Below are 17355 nucleotides of genomic sequence, written 5' to 3' on the forward strand. Positions count from 1 at the left end.
GGGAAATCACACTTAATTTACTTTCTATTCTCCGATCAGTTAGACGAAGTGCGGTGTTGAGTTCTGCTACTGAACATGTAATGTCTCGAAAATTCGACAGAAACAAAGAAATTGAGAGTGTCTCAGCACTACGTTTTTCTGTCTACCCTAGAATGCAGTAAAAGCGTGTAGTTAGCGTGTGCGTTGTTTATTCTATTTTAATCGAATAGATACAAAAAAACTAAGTCTAAGTAAGATTCGAATCCACAACTGCCGCCAAGTACGCCGAGTATATGTACATATAATAAGTAAAGTAAACAAAGTAACATTATAACGTGACCTCATTAGATTTGATCATCTCGTCGCCATTCATCCTAATAGCGAGCTATTTTGATGAGATAGGGAAATTAAACGCAGAGATATCTTTAGAGACTTATATGTATAAAATGTAATAAACTATGATTTTTATCGATATTAATATTTTAGTATCCCGCACATAGTAGGGTAAGCAGAGGGAACCTGGTAACTTAGTGTTAAATAAAGAAATAATATGTTTAATAATTCTTTTTATTTTCCCCAGTGGGAATCGAACCTGTTGCGTATGCAGTTGCACGTTTGTGCCCCTGAACTACGACGGGCCTTCTTAGTCGTATCATTTATTTATTTATATTTATACATGTACATGAGTTCAGATTTTGTTTGTAAGCTCGTGGGTTATGGACTCATTTCAACTACTACCTACTAACCGGATACTAGTTACGAACATTAGATTTCCTTTGCCTACCCTGTCTAAAAGATGGCTGATTTATGACTAAACATAGGAATTCCTAAATACACAAAAAAAATACAAATTAATATTCTCTATGCCTTCCTCTGTTCTAAGTCTAGTAGATTGTATGTAATATGAGTGGTGTTTTTTCATCAAATGTCGCGACACTTATTAGAATTCTTCTAGACGTTTATTATGAAGACATATAGATAAAATCTTATATTTATAATAAAATAAAGTTATATTATAGTCGTTTAACTGTAAGGACGGAGGGCTGTGGGTTCGATGCCTACTTAGGGGAAGCAAAATTCTCTGGCAAGGCTATGAATGATTTACACGTACTATTTTGAAATATTTCGGGCGAAAAGCATAGAACGGAGTTGCAACACTTAGTTCACTATGTCGATCTTGCTTTATGCGAGATATAGCGTGAAAGTAGAAAAAAAAGACTACTTAGAGGATACTAATAACCCACGTCTATACTGTTTATGTTTAACCAGACATATCAATTCCCAACTATGAAATTTGAGAATTCCATAAGTCTAGACAGACGAAAGAATCTAGAATATTATTTTTTTCATAAAAAGTCGTATTATATTTAGTAATACTTATTATACTATACGACTGTTATATATTATAACAGTCGTATCCCGAAGTGACTGTGAGCGAGTTATGGGTTCGATTACTACCACATTTTTTTGAATTTTAAGGCTTTACTCACTACATTTTACTATCTAATAGTAAAAGCTAAAACTGAGTCCAATTCAGTTCAAATTCCTAATGGACTAAGAAATTTAAACCACATTCAGATGTAATCGGTTAATACCGAACGAATCCAGTTCGGAGCGGTTTAAACTGGTAAGCTCTTATAACTAGGGTTGGCACTAGTATAGAATAAATAATTTAAAAAATATATTATTTAGTAATATATAAAATCGAAGCCGTTGTGGCGCAGTGGGACGAAGTTTAACTGTAAACGCGACGGTTATGGATTCAGTTGCCACCCGTGGAATAAATTATTTTTCATTTTCTCACTTCAGTAACAAGACAGAACGCGGTGTTCCTTTACATCAATTTACACGCAATGTCTCGAAAATTCCAAAGGTTCCATAAAAATAATTCATTCGTCCCATTAGAGAACCGTATTCTCAACGTTACATATAAAACGAGATGCCTCATCGCTAAGTCACGACGGTTTTATAATATAAAACTAATATCGATTCAATAAAATGCGATAAGCAAGTGCCAATCCTAAATGACGGTCTAAGTGCGGATGAGACGAGTCATACTGATACAGACATGTTTTTAGAGTATTTTCAGTTCAAAAGATACACATATGGGGGAAATATCACGGGAACTACAGTTTGTTTTAGAACAAGAATAAAAAAAAATATATGTTTTTTTAAATTTTTTTAGAGGTATCCAGCAAAATTGCATTCTTTCTCGGTTGTAGTTTAATGTAGGACTGACAATACTAACGTTTGGTAAATCATGTTAATTAACGATTCGAAAGTTTAAACTTGTTTAATAAATGTTTTGAATTTGCCTTTATTCTTTTTAGAATCTAGTGTTAAGACACTCTGTTATAATATGTTCGTATAATATGTATATCCTACCACTATACCTTTACGTCCCTTTTTAAAATGGCGGAACCCAACGCCGCGTTTTCTTTTACCCAAACTATGAAAATAATTTTGAATATATAACACTCCTTCCATATTTTAAACTTATTCGTATTTGTATTCTTTTACAGGTCAAAACGTAGAAATAACTCCTTTGGAGGCTGTGCGGCGAGAGGGAGATGACCTCACCGTGGTCTGCAAAGTGCCGTACCCTATTGACGCGTGTCGGTATGTATTTTTCTTTTTCCGCTATGGGTGGCACTTATCAGTGAGGCGTTAGTTTCCGCAACTCAACACGCAACGTCTTAAATTAGCAAGTGGCAAGTAGTGTCTTGCCTACCCTGCAATAAGCTAGACAAAACGTAAAAGAGAATAAAGAAATCTCTAAATAGCTAGAATAATTTTCTAACTCCAGCAACTAACATAAACTTTAAGAAAATAATGTTTTAAGAATTGTGTTTATTATTTTCCAGTATGACAGTAGGATCTACATCGTATCGGTTGATCCCTGGCAAGCAAGATGAAGAGATTGTTTATGCTGGACAAGGGCTACAGGTTCGATTTCCTTTTATATATTATTTTCGCTGTTATGTTTTTATAATCCCTTCTGCTCTTATTTTTAACTTCGGATTCGTTAGACATAGTACGTACGTTAAGTTCCATTTAAAAGATAAACGCAATGTAAAAAAGGACTATACGACAACAAAAGTAGGTTGGAATTGGAATCAGTAGTTCAAGAAATCAGTGCGTTCAACCAAGCAATTGTTTATGCTCTATAATATAATATTATTATAAAATATAGATTTTTCATACTATTAAGTAAAAATTATTCTATATTATGAAAAAGTTAGTCTTCTGTATTACGTTAATTTCTATCAAGGAAATAACCCTAATTTCCTTTCAAAATTTTCAGGTTGGAGAATGCGGTGCCCATATAAATAGAGTAAGAGAGGAACTGAACGGGAACATCTCCTGCTGGCTCCCCCCTCAGTCTGGAGCTAAAGAAGTATCGGGCACTATGAGATTACTTGTTGCGAGTGAGTATTAAGATTTCAATTAAAAATGTCAGTCCATTGTGACAAAATCTCTAACTGTCAAGATGTTTAGGTTCAATAGGCAAATTATAGGAAAATAAGTAATAAGAAGAGTAGAGGAAAAATATGAAGGATGAAAGTACGAGAGACAGAGATACGCTAGTAAGAATGGGTAGGTAAAAAAGTACTTTATATTTTTAGACAACAGATGTTGCCAGTACAAAATAAAAAAAAGATGAGTTACTCATTTTACCATCTTATTGCAAGAAAAACGTGAAACTAAAATAAAAATTGACAATTTTCCTTAGACATTTTCAGAAAGTACATAATATAAGAAAAACATTAAGCCTCAAAAAATACTAGAAGGAAAATAAGCATTAAAACGTACATTACATTTTGAACGGCACTTGGAGATCGTCCAAGAGAAGCAGGTTGAAATCCCGGCAAATACGGCAAAATTTTTACACCTTTTCTAAAAAAAATGGTTTAACTGTTAAAAAAATGTTTTAAAACAAATTATGAGCTAACTGCAGTAATCCATTAAGTTACATTAGAAGTAATATTAGTTATAATAGTTCTTGTTATCACATAAATCTGTAGAGGTCGTCATGGCGCAGTCGTTTTACTGTAAATGCAATGGTTGTCGGTTCAATCCCCATTCCGGTAGCCAGAACGAGGTTGAGATCTACCAATCAACACGTAATATGTAACTTAGTAACCTGCACAAGCAGTGTCGTAATACTAAGTTCCCGCTGCTCTGCGGGTTACAGCGTGAACTATTCATAAATTTGGAGTACACATTAATAAATTATCACGCTCTGTGCACTTTCGTTTATTATAGCCAATATTTAAACAATCCCATGAGAATGAAACCGCCAAACGCGAGGCCAATTTGTATGGAAATTACAAAAAACCTGGCGACCCGGGTGGGACAGTTACAAAACTGGTAAAATAAACATTGTTAAAATTTGTCTGTTATATATGAAACGTATGTTCAATCATGTATATGTATACATATAATAAAAATGTAACTGATCGCTGCCCGTATATGGAATGGAATATATATGAGAAAATCAATTATTGGCGAAAATTAGAGATTATCAAGAGGCTGTCATGGCCCAGTGTGACTAACGCGACGGTCGTGGGGTTCGATCCCAACTCAAGGGAATGGATAATAAATAATATTTATTAATATTTTCATTTCTTCGCTCTGACACCAAAGCAAAAAAGCCCGTCGTTAAGTTCCGCTACTCAACAGGCAATGCCTCGATAAATGCTATATTTTCCATATTTAACTTTCAGGGGCACCTGAGGATCCCATATTGAATTCTCCGCCTCAAGCGACATTTAAAGAAGGTGACATGTTCATGGCGCAATGTGTAGTGCCCAATGGAAGACCAGCTGCCAAGATTACTTGGTTTTTAGGTAAGTTATCCTTTTTTAATATCAATATTAATTTTATTTTCGTGCTGTATTGGGACAGACAAACATAGACAAAGCGCAGCGTTGAGTTTCGTTACCCTACACGCAATGTCTCTAAAATTATGTGGTGCGTGGTGAACGGAGTCTGATGTCACTAAGTTCCGTATATCTCATGCTATGCGGAAAAGAACGTGAAAATGTAAAACTTTTATTTTCTTATAATACTTTAAAGTTACCAAAACCTTTGAATTTTAACTTCCATTTAATGTTTTTTTTTTAAATTAGGCGATGGTAGTAAGTGTGATTATGTTATTGGCTATTCAATGTTTTTTTTATTTCCGTCAGTAGACAATTTCCCCATGTAAATATATCTCCACCTACAGGCATATATACTTATGTTAAAAACGATTAATAAACAACAATAACCCTTCCAAATTAAAACTACATTTTTTTAATACAAATCTTTTTCCCATAGACGAGGTCCAACTCCTCGCCGGAGTGCACCAGCCCATCATCACATCGGAGCCCGGCAGTGACTTGCAAACCATCAGTCAGAACGTCTCCAGGAGCCTGGCGCCCGAGGACAACGGCAGAAAGCTGGCTTGTCGATCTGAACACGAAGCTCTGAACGGACCTAAGGAGGCTGCGAGGCAGATAACTGTGCATTGTAAGTTATTTTGGAATAAATATATATTTTTAATATATGTGTTGTAACTTGTTATATGCGGTACACAACGTAAAGCTAAAAAAATATATATTATAGCGCTTTGCTATTATTCTATACTTAAGTCTTGTTACTAAACCAACTATAAAACTCAAACCTAAATTTCTTTTCGCAGATCCACCAAAACGTCTGGAATCAGGTCAAATCACCATATTTGGACTGAAGATCGGTTCTGAAGGTCGTTTGAATGTCACTGTGAGGGCAAACCCCGCTCCTACTAGCGAGTGGACGATTGGAGACCTTGTGCTGGTACCGCCCAGGAATAACGAGGATGGATCTATTATGGCCTTGGAGCCTGTGCATTTGGTAAGCAGGAAATTTTATATTTTACTTGGATAAAAAAATCATTAACATTTTTAATTTACAGTTTCACACGTTTTCCCGCAACAGCACGACTCAGTATGTGTATTAAGTTGGCAGAGGAAATTTAGTGTTATCACACTCTTTTCTCTTTTACTTTCTGCTCAATTTTAAACACATTTCGCGTGATGAATAGCGGACCTAAACGAGAAATGATCTAGTGGCGGAACTCGCCATTAAATATTTGATTCCCCGAGTGGGAATCGAACTCACAGCCGTTACGTTCACACCCGACACGACGGCATCAATTCATGTTTATGTATTAAAATTAAAATTTAATAATTAAATTACCAGGGCGGTGGCTACTACAACGTGACGCTGGTCCTAATGAGAGTGGCTAAAGAAGACGTCGATAGAACCTACTACCTTCGTGTTTCAAACGATTTGGGCAGAGAGGAGTTTGCTTTACGACTGAGCACTATGGATGAACCAGCTGGTAAGTTTTACCAAAACAAAATCTATTATTACAGCTTTTTCCCAATTTTTACGAGATAGAATGTAGTGTTGAGACACTATGTTTCTCTTTTATTAAAAGATATCATTATTATTAAAGAGTTTTGATGATGATAAAAAACGTTTTAATATAAATATAGAAAAAGATCAAGTAAAGTTTTATGTACAGTGAGAACTCGATTATCCGGCCCTCAGTTATACGGATTTGCAAATTATAAAATTTTACTACTTAGTCATCCATCACAAATTACAAAGACAGACCCAATTCTAATTGACGACTGTCATCCATCTTCAAACCCAAGCCTTATCATCTACCTCCACAACTTTTAAGTATTGCCAACAAAATAAACAAAAAATATATTTTTTTCTGACATCTATGACATTTCTTTTTCATTTCATCTTAAATATAACATGTTTAATGCACTTTTACCATAAAAATTAAACTAAATAAAATATACTCAACAGCACGCAAAGCAAAATCCTCGTTTCTCACGATCGATGTATATGGTAAGAACTTCAAGACCTAGAAATGAAATTTTTTTTCGGCATTTTGTTAATATAGCTTGAAATATTTATTTTTATATTACTGAGCATGAAGATATTGTCAAGATATTTTATGCTTATTTAAAATTGCTTAAAGAATTTGGTTTTCAATAAAGAAATCGCTAGGTCCATTGATGTTTGGTAGTAATTCTATTGAGAGTAAAGGAACGTTTATAATGTTTTTGTAGATTAGTCGTTTTGTTCATACATATGAAGTAGTAAAAAATATAGTTTTATTTTAGTTATAAACATATCTGATTATTATCGACAGCATGTAAAAACAATAATCAATTTTAATAGAACATTAGTAGATCACTAATGTTTTCTCTCTTTCTCTTTCCTACAGGTAATACACTCCTTTATCACCTTTTCAACTATTTAATAAACTATTTTCACTAAACAGGTGTAGAACTAGAAGCTGGTGCCATCGTGGGCATAGTAATAGCAATCTTGATACTTCTGATCGCTGTATTCCTCATTGTGTTCGCGAAAGCAACTGACAGGTGGTGTTTCGCTGGTAAGAAATGATTTTTTTTTTCAAATATATTATTTACAGTGCGATCGACGAGTCGTGAACGCTCTAAAGTTTTCTAAACATTTGCGAATGTTTTTTATTCTGTAGATAGTAGTGTCTGATAGTAATTAAAAGTAAGAAAAAATGCTAAAATCAATTGCTCTGCAGCAATCTACAGCTAACTTCAGGGTGCCCACGAGCCTTCGAACGTTATGTATTATATTTTTGAAATATTTGTGAATCGTTTGGATGTTTCTATATTTTTTATTGAATGATTAACTTTATAGTTGTTATTTAGTGTTATTTAAAATTTACGGGAAAATGCTCTAAAAATGAGAATCTTTTGTTTTAAAAAACAGTACTTTTATATTTTATAGTGATGACGTGATGATAGAAAAAGCGAAATAAATTAATTTAAATAATGTGGATTTATACGGTGGTATTATAACAGAAGCAGGTTCAAATCCTGCTACGTTAAACATTTTTCTAAATAGATACAAGCATACATATATGAAATTAAAAGTTTTAAAAATATTTTTTATCCAAACGGTTCTAAAACAATGTAGACAATAGTCGTGGATGAGGTACTTTTTTGCGTGACCCTCTCATTCACACTAACTTGATGTTTAAGTAATTTGACAATAATCAATATTTTTACTAAGGATTTTCATTTATGTATTTTATTTTTTAATATTTATATTAATAAATTATTGTAGAAAATATAATTGTGTAAATTAGAATTTTATATAGATTATAAGCTTCTTTGCTAGATGGTTCTCTTCTTTTTGATTAAACAAAATAAAATAAAAATATTTTTAACTTTATTCAAAACTTATAGACTATTGTCATATTGCTTGTCCTTGTTTTTTTTTATTAAAAATATTGACAAATACAAATAATATGCATGTTCATTTCAATTCCATCCATATTATCGCATGTAATTTTTATGTAACTTGTGACGTCATGTGTATTTTTTGGTAATTCCCCTGGAACGTAATTTTTGCGAGCTACCCGCGTTTTCGTGGATTTTCATAACGCTTTCTTCATACGCTTTAAAAAAATATAGGCATGTTTAAAAAGTAATTAAAGTCTTAAATCTTCTACAGTCTCACCGGCGAGTCGATAGGTAAAATTATTTTTTTATATAAAAAAATTTGCTTTTTTTTACAAATTTTTCAAACGTTTTTTACACACGAAATTTTTATTTAAAAAAAGTGTATTTTGCAGTGCTTTTTTGGTCTTGCAAATTGTTATTGTTTTTTTATTGGAAATTTGTCATGTCATGTAGCAATATTGAGTGATCAAGAATTTCGAAAGTTTTAAAGAAATAATTCGCATGTAATTTTTGGCTGTTAACTAATAAATGTGTTATCGAAGCATGTATATGTTTATTCTTCTTAAAAATTTTAATTTAATTCTTTTAAAAGCATGAATTTACTTGCAATTTGTATGCATGATAAAAAAATCTTATTAATTTAAGTTTCTTGCATTATGGTTCATTTAATTTTTATAGATACAGTGCAGTGAAAACTTTTAGTTCTTAATATTTTGAAAATATCTTTGAAATAATAATTATTATTTGTTATTTATTTTTCCTTGGTGTTGGGTTCATGCACTTCAAATAGTGAAATTAGTTGCTATTTAAAGTTGATTCACATTTTTTTGGTGATGGTTGTTTTGATGATAATAACTAAACACGAATACATTTTAAATTATCACTATCACAAAATAATTAACACGTATTTATCATGTCGTATAAAAACATCAATATTGCAATTCACAATAAAGATTTGTATTACTAAAGTATAACAAAGCGATGACTTACTTTTATAAATTAAAACATAATTTTCCAATATAGTTTTTCATGAAAATTAAAAAAATATGTCCAACTTCAACTCGACACAACCTAGAACTAACAAACAACCAAACAAAAGCTTCTCTAACACACAAGTCTTACTAAAACCAAAAAAAAATAACTTACATCAAATTTGAATCGATTACCTTCAAGACAACAGTCCAATTCTTGATCGCTTATTCTTGCTATGTGGCAGGACGGTCGCATCGGACTGATATACCTGATGGCGCGGATTCAGAAGCCCCATTGCCTTCCCATGAAGATATAAAGGGCTCCGAAAACCCATCACACGACCATGGCGAATATATCAGCAATGGTGATACGAAACACCCCGAGAAAAAACCCGATACTGCTGTCTAAATTGTAAGTTATGACTGTCACTCATTTTTAAAGAATAAACAATTTTTCATTTATTATATGATGCACTCTTAGAACAATAATGAGTTAAGTCAGAAAAGAACAATATATATTATGAAATTGAGTGGAATAGACTGGTAGAATAGGGGTTTATGATCAGTTTTTAGTAAAAAACAAAAGTTATAGGAGTAGGAGTTTTGAATTAGGTCATTTTTATTTTAAGGGCGTTGACGCGAGTCCTGTTAAATTATTATGATTTAGGTAAAACTATAATGAAACAATTTGAATTTTTGTATAACATCACATGTATATTTATATCTCTAACCTAAAGTTAATTTGTTATAAGAAATACATTTTATAATTGTAATCAATTCATTATTATTTGAAATAATGAAAATATTGTCAAAAATACTAATTTCATATTTTTAAATGAGTGACAGTGTTACTACTTAAAAAAAATACATATATCTTCGTATAGTGCCAGAAGATGTTAAAAAATTGTTAGAAATTAATAATTTTAATCAACGAAAAAGAACGGGAATTTATTTAATTTTACACTTTAATATTTTAAATAAATCCTATAAAATAGATTCTCTTTACCCTATAATAAAGAAAAATTTAACATTGGCGATGCTTTAGTCGTAATTTTCATATGAAATAATATAAACGTACCCTAAATTTTGGGTAAAAAATATACTTTATGATAAGTTAACATGGTCTCATATATATTTTCTATAACATTATACATACATTGCAAATAACTGTAGGTAGCCTGTTCAATTTAAAAAAATTGTACACAAAAACTGCAATGTATTTTATATATAAATAATAATATCTACTTATTGTTAGATAACTGTTTAAATAAATTTTTTCTCGATTGATGTTTTAGGAATTAAAAATTTTAATATTCATAGTTAATAAGAATCTCGTGTTTCTAAACGGATCCCATCGTAATGTATAGATTAGGCAATTTTTCGAATGTATTTTGCAATAGATATTAATATTGAAAAAATATGTTTTTGCTTTAAAAAAACTGTAAATTAAGACACAAATATTCTTTTACTGCTTTTTGACTTTAAAATTACATAATTTTTATACATTTTATTGTAAAAACTGGCCATTTTGTGTTAAACTTAATTAATTTTAAGTTTCTTTTATGTGTTCGAACCACCATTTATGTTATTATTGTATATAATAGCGTTATTACTTAAAAAATAGTGTTTAAGTTAAGATTTTTACTAAAATGCATCACGATTTTTTACTTTTTATTACTAAAATGCAGATTAAGGAAGATTTTAGTGAAACTTAAAAAAAAACCATTTTGGAAATTAAAAAGACAAAAAATCGTGAATTCTTTCTCTTTTAATGTAAAAACGTAGAAATGACATTTAATTTAAGACTTTTGTGATTTTTTCATAGTATTTTTTTTAATATCAAACACAATTTTTTATATTGTTAGTTTTTATTTTTGTACCGATATATTATTTTAAGGTATATTTTGCATATGTGTCAATTAAAACACTGCCATTTTGCACAAGAATTAAGATGAAATAAAAAAAATAAAATGTCATTTTTTGCAACATTACCGCCATTTTTGTAATTTTTTCTAAAATGTCTCGATGTTATTTAGAAATAGTGAAGAAACTGGAATTAAATGGATACCACGAATTATGAATATAAAGTATTTATTAATAAGATATTAGTTTGTTTTATTTCAGACTTTTAAACCCCTCTAATAACAAAAAATACACATGATTGTTTTACTAATAATTATTAATGTATTGCCAATAAATTGATGGTAACTCGATATAAGAAGATTATTTTTTATATCTCTAAATGTTTTTAAAAGATTTTCACGTACACTGTTTATTTGGTAAGTATAATAGTGCATTATTTTTTATTTTATTAACGACATTGCAACAATTTTCAAAAACGAAAATTTAAACTTAGAAAATATTCATAATTGAAGCAAAAACCAAAAAAATATTATTAAATTTAAAACATTCCACTGTATTTTTCATAAAAATATATATATTTCAAAATGTTATCTGAAATTATTTTTTCATAATTAAAAACATTATGCCATATTCATTAATAACAATATATCTACTTAGAGAAAGGTGGGAAGCTATTTCAGTATTATGGATAAAATATAAATACTAAATATTTTGTATCACACATACTGTTTCAGGTGATAGGAGTCGAGACCACACCAAGAGTTCTGGAGAATCGTAAGTAAAAAACTATTACATATGATTTTATGAAACATATTACTTACTGCTAACAATCTTTTTTTATGTGAATATTATAAATATGTATATAAAGGCTAATTACTGAGAATATTAATTAGATATATGTACATTAAATTAATATGCTAAAATTATTACTCTGTAAAAGAATATTTATAAAAATACCTACCTACTATATTAAGAAATTGTTAGGTGTATAATAATCATTTAAATCATGAAATTTATTGTATTTAGTGGTAAATAACATGGACTTGGGTTTTTTACTAAGCATTAAGATTTTATCTATATATATAAAATCGAAAGGTCACTCACTCATCACGAAATCTCAGATACTACAAGTGCTAGGAATCTCAAATTTTGCATAGGAGTTATTTATAGGACGTAGGTGCTCGCTAGGACGGGAATTTGCAATATTCAACTTCTAAGGGTTTGTTTTTGGGGTTAAAAATTTGTATGAAACTTCGTTACTAATGACATTTGTCTTTGTCATTCGTTACTAAATGCTAGGAGTCTCAAATTTTGCATAGACGTCACTAGGACGTAGTCATGGAGACAGAAATTAATTATAACATAGTTCACGCGGGTGAAACCGCGAGCGGGGCGCTAGTATGTAATATAATTACCGAAGCATTTGAATTTGAACTTTCACTTTTTTGATATGAAGGATATCAATGTTTCGGGTTCAATCATGCTCTCTTCAAATTTTATACTGAATCAGAATAGCAATTTAATTTTCATTATCTAAAAATTTTTGTCAGTGAAAAAAAAATTATCATGCCTATTATTCTTTTAAATATTATTTGTTTTCTATCTTTTTGTAAAATATATGTAAATAAATAATACTAACAATTGTAAATTTTACGCTTCATTTTAAAACATAGACAGCTTTGTAAATTTTTGCAAATTTTTATTGTTTATAATTAAAGGACTCCAGCGGAAAACGTGCTTTTAGAGGGAGGGCTCGTATCTTCTAGAACGTATGTTTATATTTAACAGTCCGCTTCGCTTTGCATATAAACTAACATAATAATAATAAGATTGCTTTTTAATTAAAAATTATAATATTATAACTTTAAAGTTTACTAAGGTATATTTTAAGTATTATGTTTTTTAACACATTGTTTCATCACATGATAAGGTCATGCTTTAAATGAAACTATTTTCAGTGGAAAATTGTATATATTTTGATATGAATGTATTTTATACCCATAATGTTAGAATGTGTGGCTACCTACTACCTTTACACAAAAAGATTAGCTAAGGTCAAGAAAATTTGGCAATATGGCTACTAAATCGCATTTTTTTATTATGAATTTGAGAACCAAATAACTCATTAAAATTTTACCATATTTATCCATATAAAATCTAATTCACTTGAAATGCCAAGAAAATGTAAATTCAGTATAAAAAGTGCATCTAAAAAAACACATTCTACCCGCGACCAATGCAAAGTGGCCGATACGTTGTGTTTCCAAAAATGTGTAATACTAAATTTACGTGATTAATCCGGTAAATGGTTTCATTTAAATAATATTATATTTCCATATCACCTCACGCTCTTATCCATAAATTATCTAACTTTTATAATTACAGAAACACCCTCGAATAACATAACTCTTTTCTTTACTCACTTTACATATATATATGTATGTGATAGTAGTGATGCAGACGGTGCCAAATTTTATAACAAATTTATATAGGTGTTTCTATTATTAAGTCATCTAACACTTCTCTATAACCTCCGAAATCATATTAATTTAGTTTACCAAAATTCACCTTATAATGTCCCGTTAATCTATAATAGAACAACTTATAACTAGTCTGCTTTAACCTGCCATTATTTCGCCGTTAAACCCAGGGGTTGCATTCCTACGTAGCCTACATCACTTCTCTATTCCTAACTTGTTTATATGTGTTAGTAGCGACACAGAGAGTGCGGCGGGACAGAGGTCGCGTCTCAGTCAACTGAGCGCCCGCGTGAGGGCCGTCCTGCCGAGAGGACGGGACAGAGTGCAGGCGACTGAGGCACAGGAGGTAGAAGATAAGGTATGGAAAATTATAGTTTTGGAGAGGTGGTGATTAGATATTTACTTAAAGTATTTAACTATTTTAATTAATCTTAACAAATTATGTTTATGGGGATATTTACAGTTTAAGATAGGACGATTACAATTTTGCAAGACGCGTCGTTGAGGTTCGCTAGGTTTTGAGTGGCGGAACCCAACGCCGCGCTTTTTTTCGACACTTATTGTTATATTAATAATACAAAATCTTCTCATAAATTATATAGCCTATGTGTTATTTGGATATACAAACTCTACAACTGTAAAGTTTCATCGGAATTCGTTCTGTAGTTTCATATTTATCCTCACAAACTTTCACAATTTTATAATACGAGTATTAATTAGATTTTTTTACATTACAGAATATAGCCGAAGAAAAGAAAGGTGTAGTATACGCTGAGCTAGCTCTAGGAGAACAAAACGCGGAGAAACCTCCGCCGCCTTCCACCGAGTACGCGGAGATTGTATACACTGAACAAACCCCTAAGGAGACTAAGGAATAATTTAGTTATACATGACAAAATATATGTATAAAATAATATATTTTAAATGTTTAACTATGTTTCAGTTGTTTTTTAATAAAAGAATCACATTTTACTTAAATAATAAAGATATTGGACTATAGTCAAAAATACTTGGCTGTAGTCAAAAATATTACTTATATTTTTAATTTACAACATCTGCACTACAGATTACGGATTAAACTTTCCATCCACTTTTGTTTTTGTTTTCTTTTTTTTTAATAATCTTTAGAAATACAAAAAATATATAAATTAAAAAAGTAATGCCTAAAAAATATCACACAATTTATACTATTGGATCCACCGATATTTTATCAAATTTTATATTCCAAATGTATATTTAGAAATAGCTACTATGACTCTAGTTTCACTACTTTCTGGCAAGTGACGTGTATTTTACAAACAAAAAATTAAGAAAAAAATGAAATTTTAAAAATTCTTTATAAAGATCAGTCCGTAGATCAGCCGCCGTTTTGTTATATTTCAAGGATTCTAATAATTTAACAAAAACTTATCAGATAGTAGTGAAAGAAATTTTATTTTAATTGAATTACTGTAATGTAATATTTCTTTTTTTCATTAATATCGATCACGGAATTTATTCCCGATTAAGTTAAATATTATATACTTTAAATAATTATGTATACAGTTTTTTAAATATAGTAAGTTTTGTATGTAATAGAGTTAAGATATTTAAATAAAACTCTTAATAATCTCATGTACTCACTATTAAAACTATGATTTATATATACAGATTAGTCATAGATCAAAGTCGAATTAAAAAACAAAACAACACTAATACACAAAAACATACCCAGTGTTTCGAATATAGACGGATAGAGTAGAACGGAGTGTCTTGACATTACGTTTCCTTTATATGCGAGATAAAATATAAAGCTAGACAATTACCATTTTTTTAGTTTTACCATTTAATGTGCAATGTCTCATTTATATAAAATCAGTTTCTATCATATAAAAAAAATAAACACATTTTGATGCGACTTTGTTCTAAGATTAAAAAAAACGTGTGCTTTATATTGATATTCGTAAATTATAGATATGATTATCTTATAAGCCTTTATTTAAGTACTTTTTAAGACTTTATTATTATTATAAGTATAAAACTATCCGTCCGTTAAATTCGGACTAACAATTTATATTATTATTTAGTTAATTTTGAGTTTATATTATAAATATTAATGAAAAGCTCGACTACGACTAATAAAATTGACTGACATTTAAACAGTTAAAAATTGCAAAAAAATACTTTAAACATTAAATAAACAGTTTACTTAAATTAATAGAAGCTAACTTTATATTTTAGATTTAAATTAAAAAAAAAATAGTTGAAATTTCAAGAAATAGTTTCGTCTCATCAAGTCGTTAACGTAGTCGAGTAAAACAGGGTTTTTCTGGAGGCTTTATTATGTAGAAGTCCCTCTATATTCACTTATTCTTGTTTTATATTCTTTAAGGTACAAAATATATTAATGCTAGCTGTATATTGATATTATATGAATAAAAATAATATATAATATTTGTTTGACAAGTGCCTGTTAAGTTATTGGTCTGATAAGTATGAAATCTTAATAAAATCGTAAATATGTATCTGATAAAAGCTTTTTGTATAATATCAATATACAGTAATACTAAAACATTTTTATTAAGCTTCTTTAATTTGAATCCGTCCTTTAGTTGTAATTTTTATTTAAAAACAGATACATGTATCTATATATTATTATTAATTGAGTGACAAAATATACTAAATCGCAAAATTGTACTATAGAATTCTTTTCACAATATTAGTTTTAAATAAAGCCGTAATATTTCATCTTACTTAACTTAAAGATGAAAAAAGACTTTTAAATTATTTATTGTCTAATTTTAAATTTATAAGGGATATTGTTAACAAGTTACTATAATATCATTTAGTATTGTAAAAAATATCATAATTAAATACTTATCCGATTTAAGTTCAAATTGACAAATCAATACAAAAATAAATTAATATGATTATCATGTTTTTTCAAATTTTGTGCGTTAGTACATTTTGCAATTATGCTAAGCAAGACAATCTAATAGTAATGTTACCATATACATATGTATATATAACACTATGATTTGTCTCTTTTATATTATTGATATTATTTTAAACGGGTGCTTTAATCACGCACATAATTTAAAAAATTATATATTTAGATTTAAATTACATATATCCAATAGAATGGTGGCAAATATAATTATTTCTGAGTCATTAGAGTCGTTTGTAAAATCTTGCAACTCTTGTAAGCTTTTGCAAATTAAAAATTTTTGTTCCATGTTATAATAATATTTAACTGTGTTCTTGTAAATTTTATTTATGTATGAATTTATTTTATAAGTTCTTTTTAACTTGCCACCATATATAATATATACAAGCTTTAAAATAAACTGAAACATCATAAAAAACAGAACAATTTATTATATACTATTAATATTTAAAAAAATATATATTTAATATATAAATAAATACGTGTAAAAGGTTTTATCAAGAAACCAATATTAAACTACCCCAGTTTATTTTTTAGCTTGAATCTTTCATTATACAGACCTTTAAATTAAGAAATTACTATATCCGCTTTGTACTTAATGTTTGTGTATTATTTAAGATAATAAATGTTTTGTGTCATAATTTAGTTTTTTATTGTTGTCCAACCAATGTATTTTGAGATTTAAAAGTATTTGAACTTACGCTTTTTTATAGACATGTTTCGTGTTAGGCGAAGCGAGTCAGAGTATATGAATTGTTAGAACCCTACTTCATAGAATAAGAAAAATCTATTTATGAATATCTCATATGCAGTAATGCTTCGGAGTCGTACAGAAGTTATGTTTTCTGAAATTTTGCACA

General features: G+C 29.5%; 1 protein-coding gene across 6 annotated transcripts in view; it reads left to right on the forward strand.

Annotated features, from left to right (window-relative positions):
• LOC146528013 (fasciclin-3-like) overlaps window positions 1-17136 on the forward strand; it is a 90715-nt gene extending 73579 nt beyond the window's left edge. For 2 of the 6 annotated variants that reach the window (XM_085204903.1, XM_085204902.1), the window contains 12 exons: window positions 2502-2598; window positions 2844-2925; window positions 3284-3407; window positions 4707-4829; window positions 5302-5493; window positions 5666-5856; window positions 6205-6346; window positions 7310-7423; window positions 11824-11863; window positions 12808-12858; window positions 13801-13927; window positions 14307-17136. In XM_085204903.1, the coding sequence (XP_085061029.1) occupies window positions 2502-2598; window positions 2844-2925; window positions 3284-3407; window positions 4707-4829; window positions 5302-5493; window positions 5666-5856; window positions 6205-6346; window positions 7310-7423; window positions 11824-11863; window positions 12808-12858; window positions 13801-13927; window positions 14307-14447 (1424 nt within the window). In that variant the 3' untranslated portion in view covers window positions 14448-17136. Of the gene's footprint in view, window positions 1-2501; window positions 2599-2843; window positions 2926-3283; window positions 3408-4706; window positions 4830-5301; window positions 5494-5665; window positions 5857-6204; window positions 6347-7309; window positions 7424-9471; window positions 11332-11823; window positions 11864-12807; window positions 12859-13800; window positions 13928-14306 lie in introns of those variants that run through there. The other 4 variants (XM_085204904.1, XM_085204905.1, XM_085204906.1 and 1 more) reach the window with 4 other exon arrangements.
• Window positions 17137-17355: the final 219 nt, after the last annotated feature.

This window comes from Heliconius melpomene, chromosome 20 (genome assembly GCF_056956725.1).
Source record: "Heliconius melpomene rosina isolate 202511_hmr_F chromosome 20, ASM5695672v1, whole genome shotgun sequence".
Taxonomy (NCBI): Eukaryota; Metazoa; Arthropoda; class Insecta; order Lepidoptera; family Nymphalidae; genus Heliconius; species Heliconius melpomene.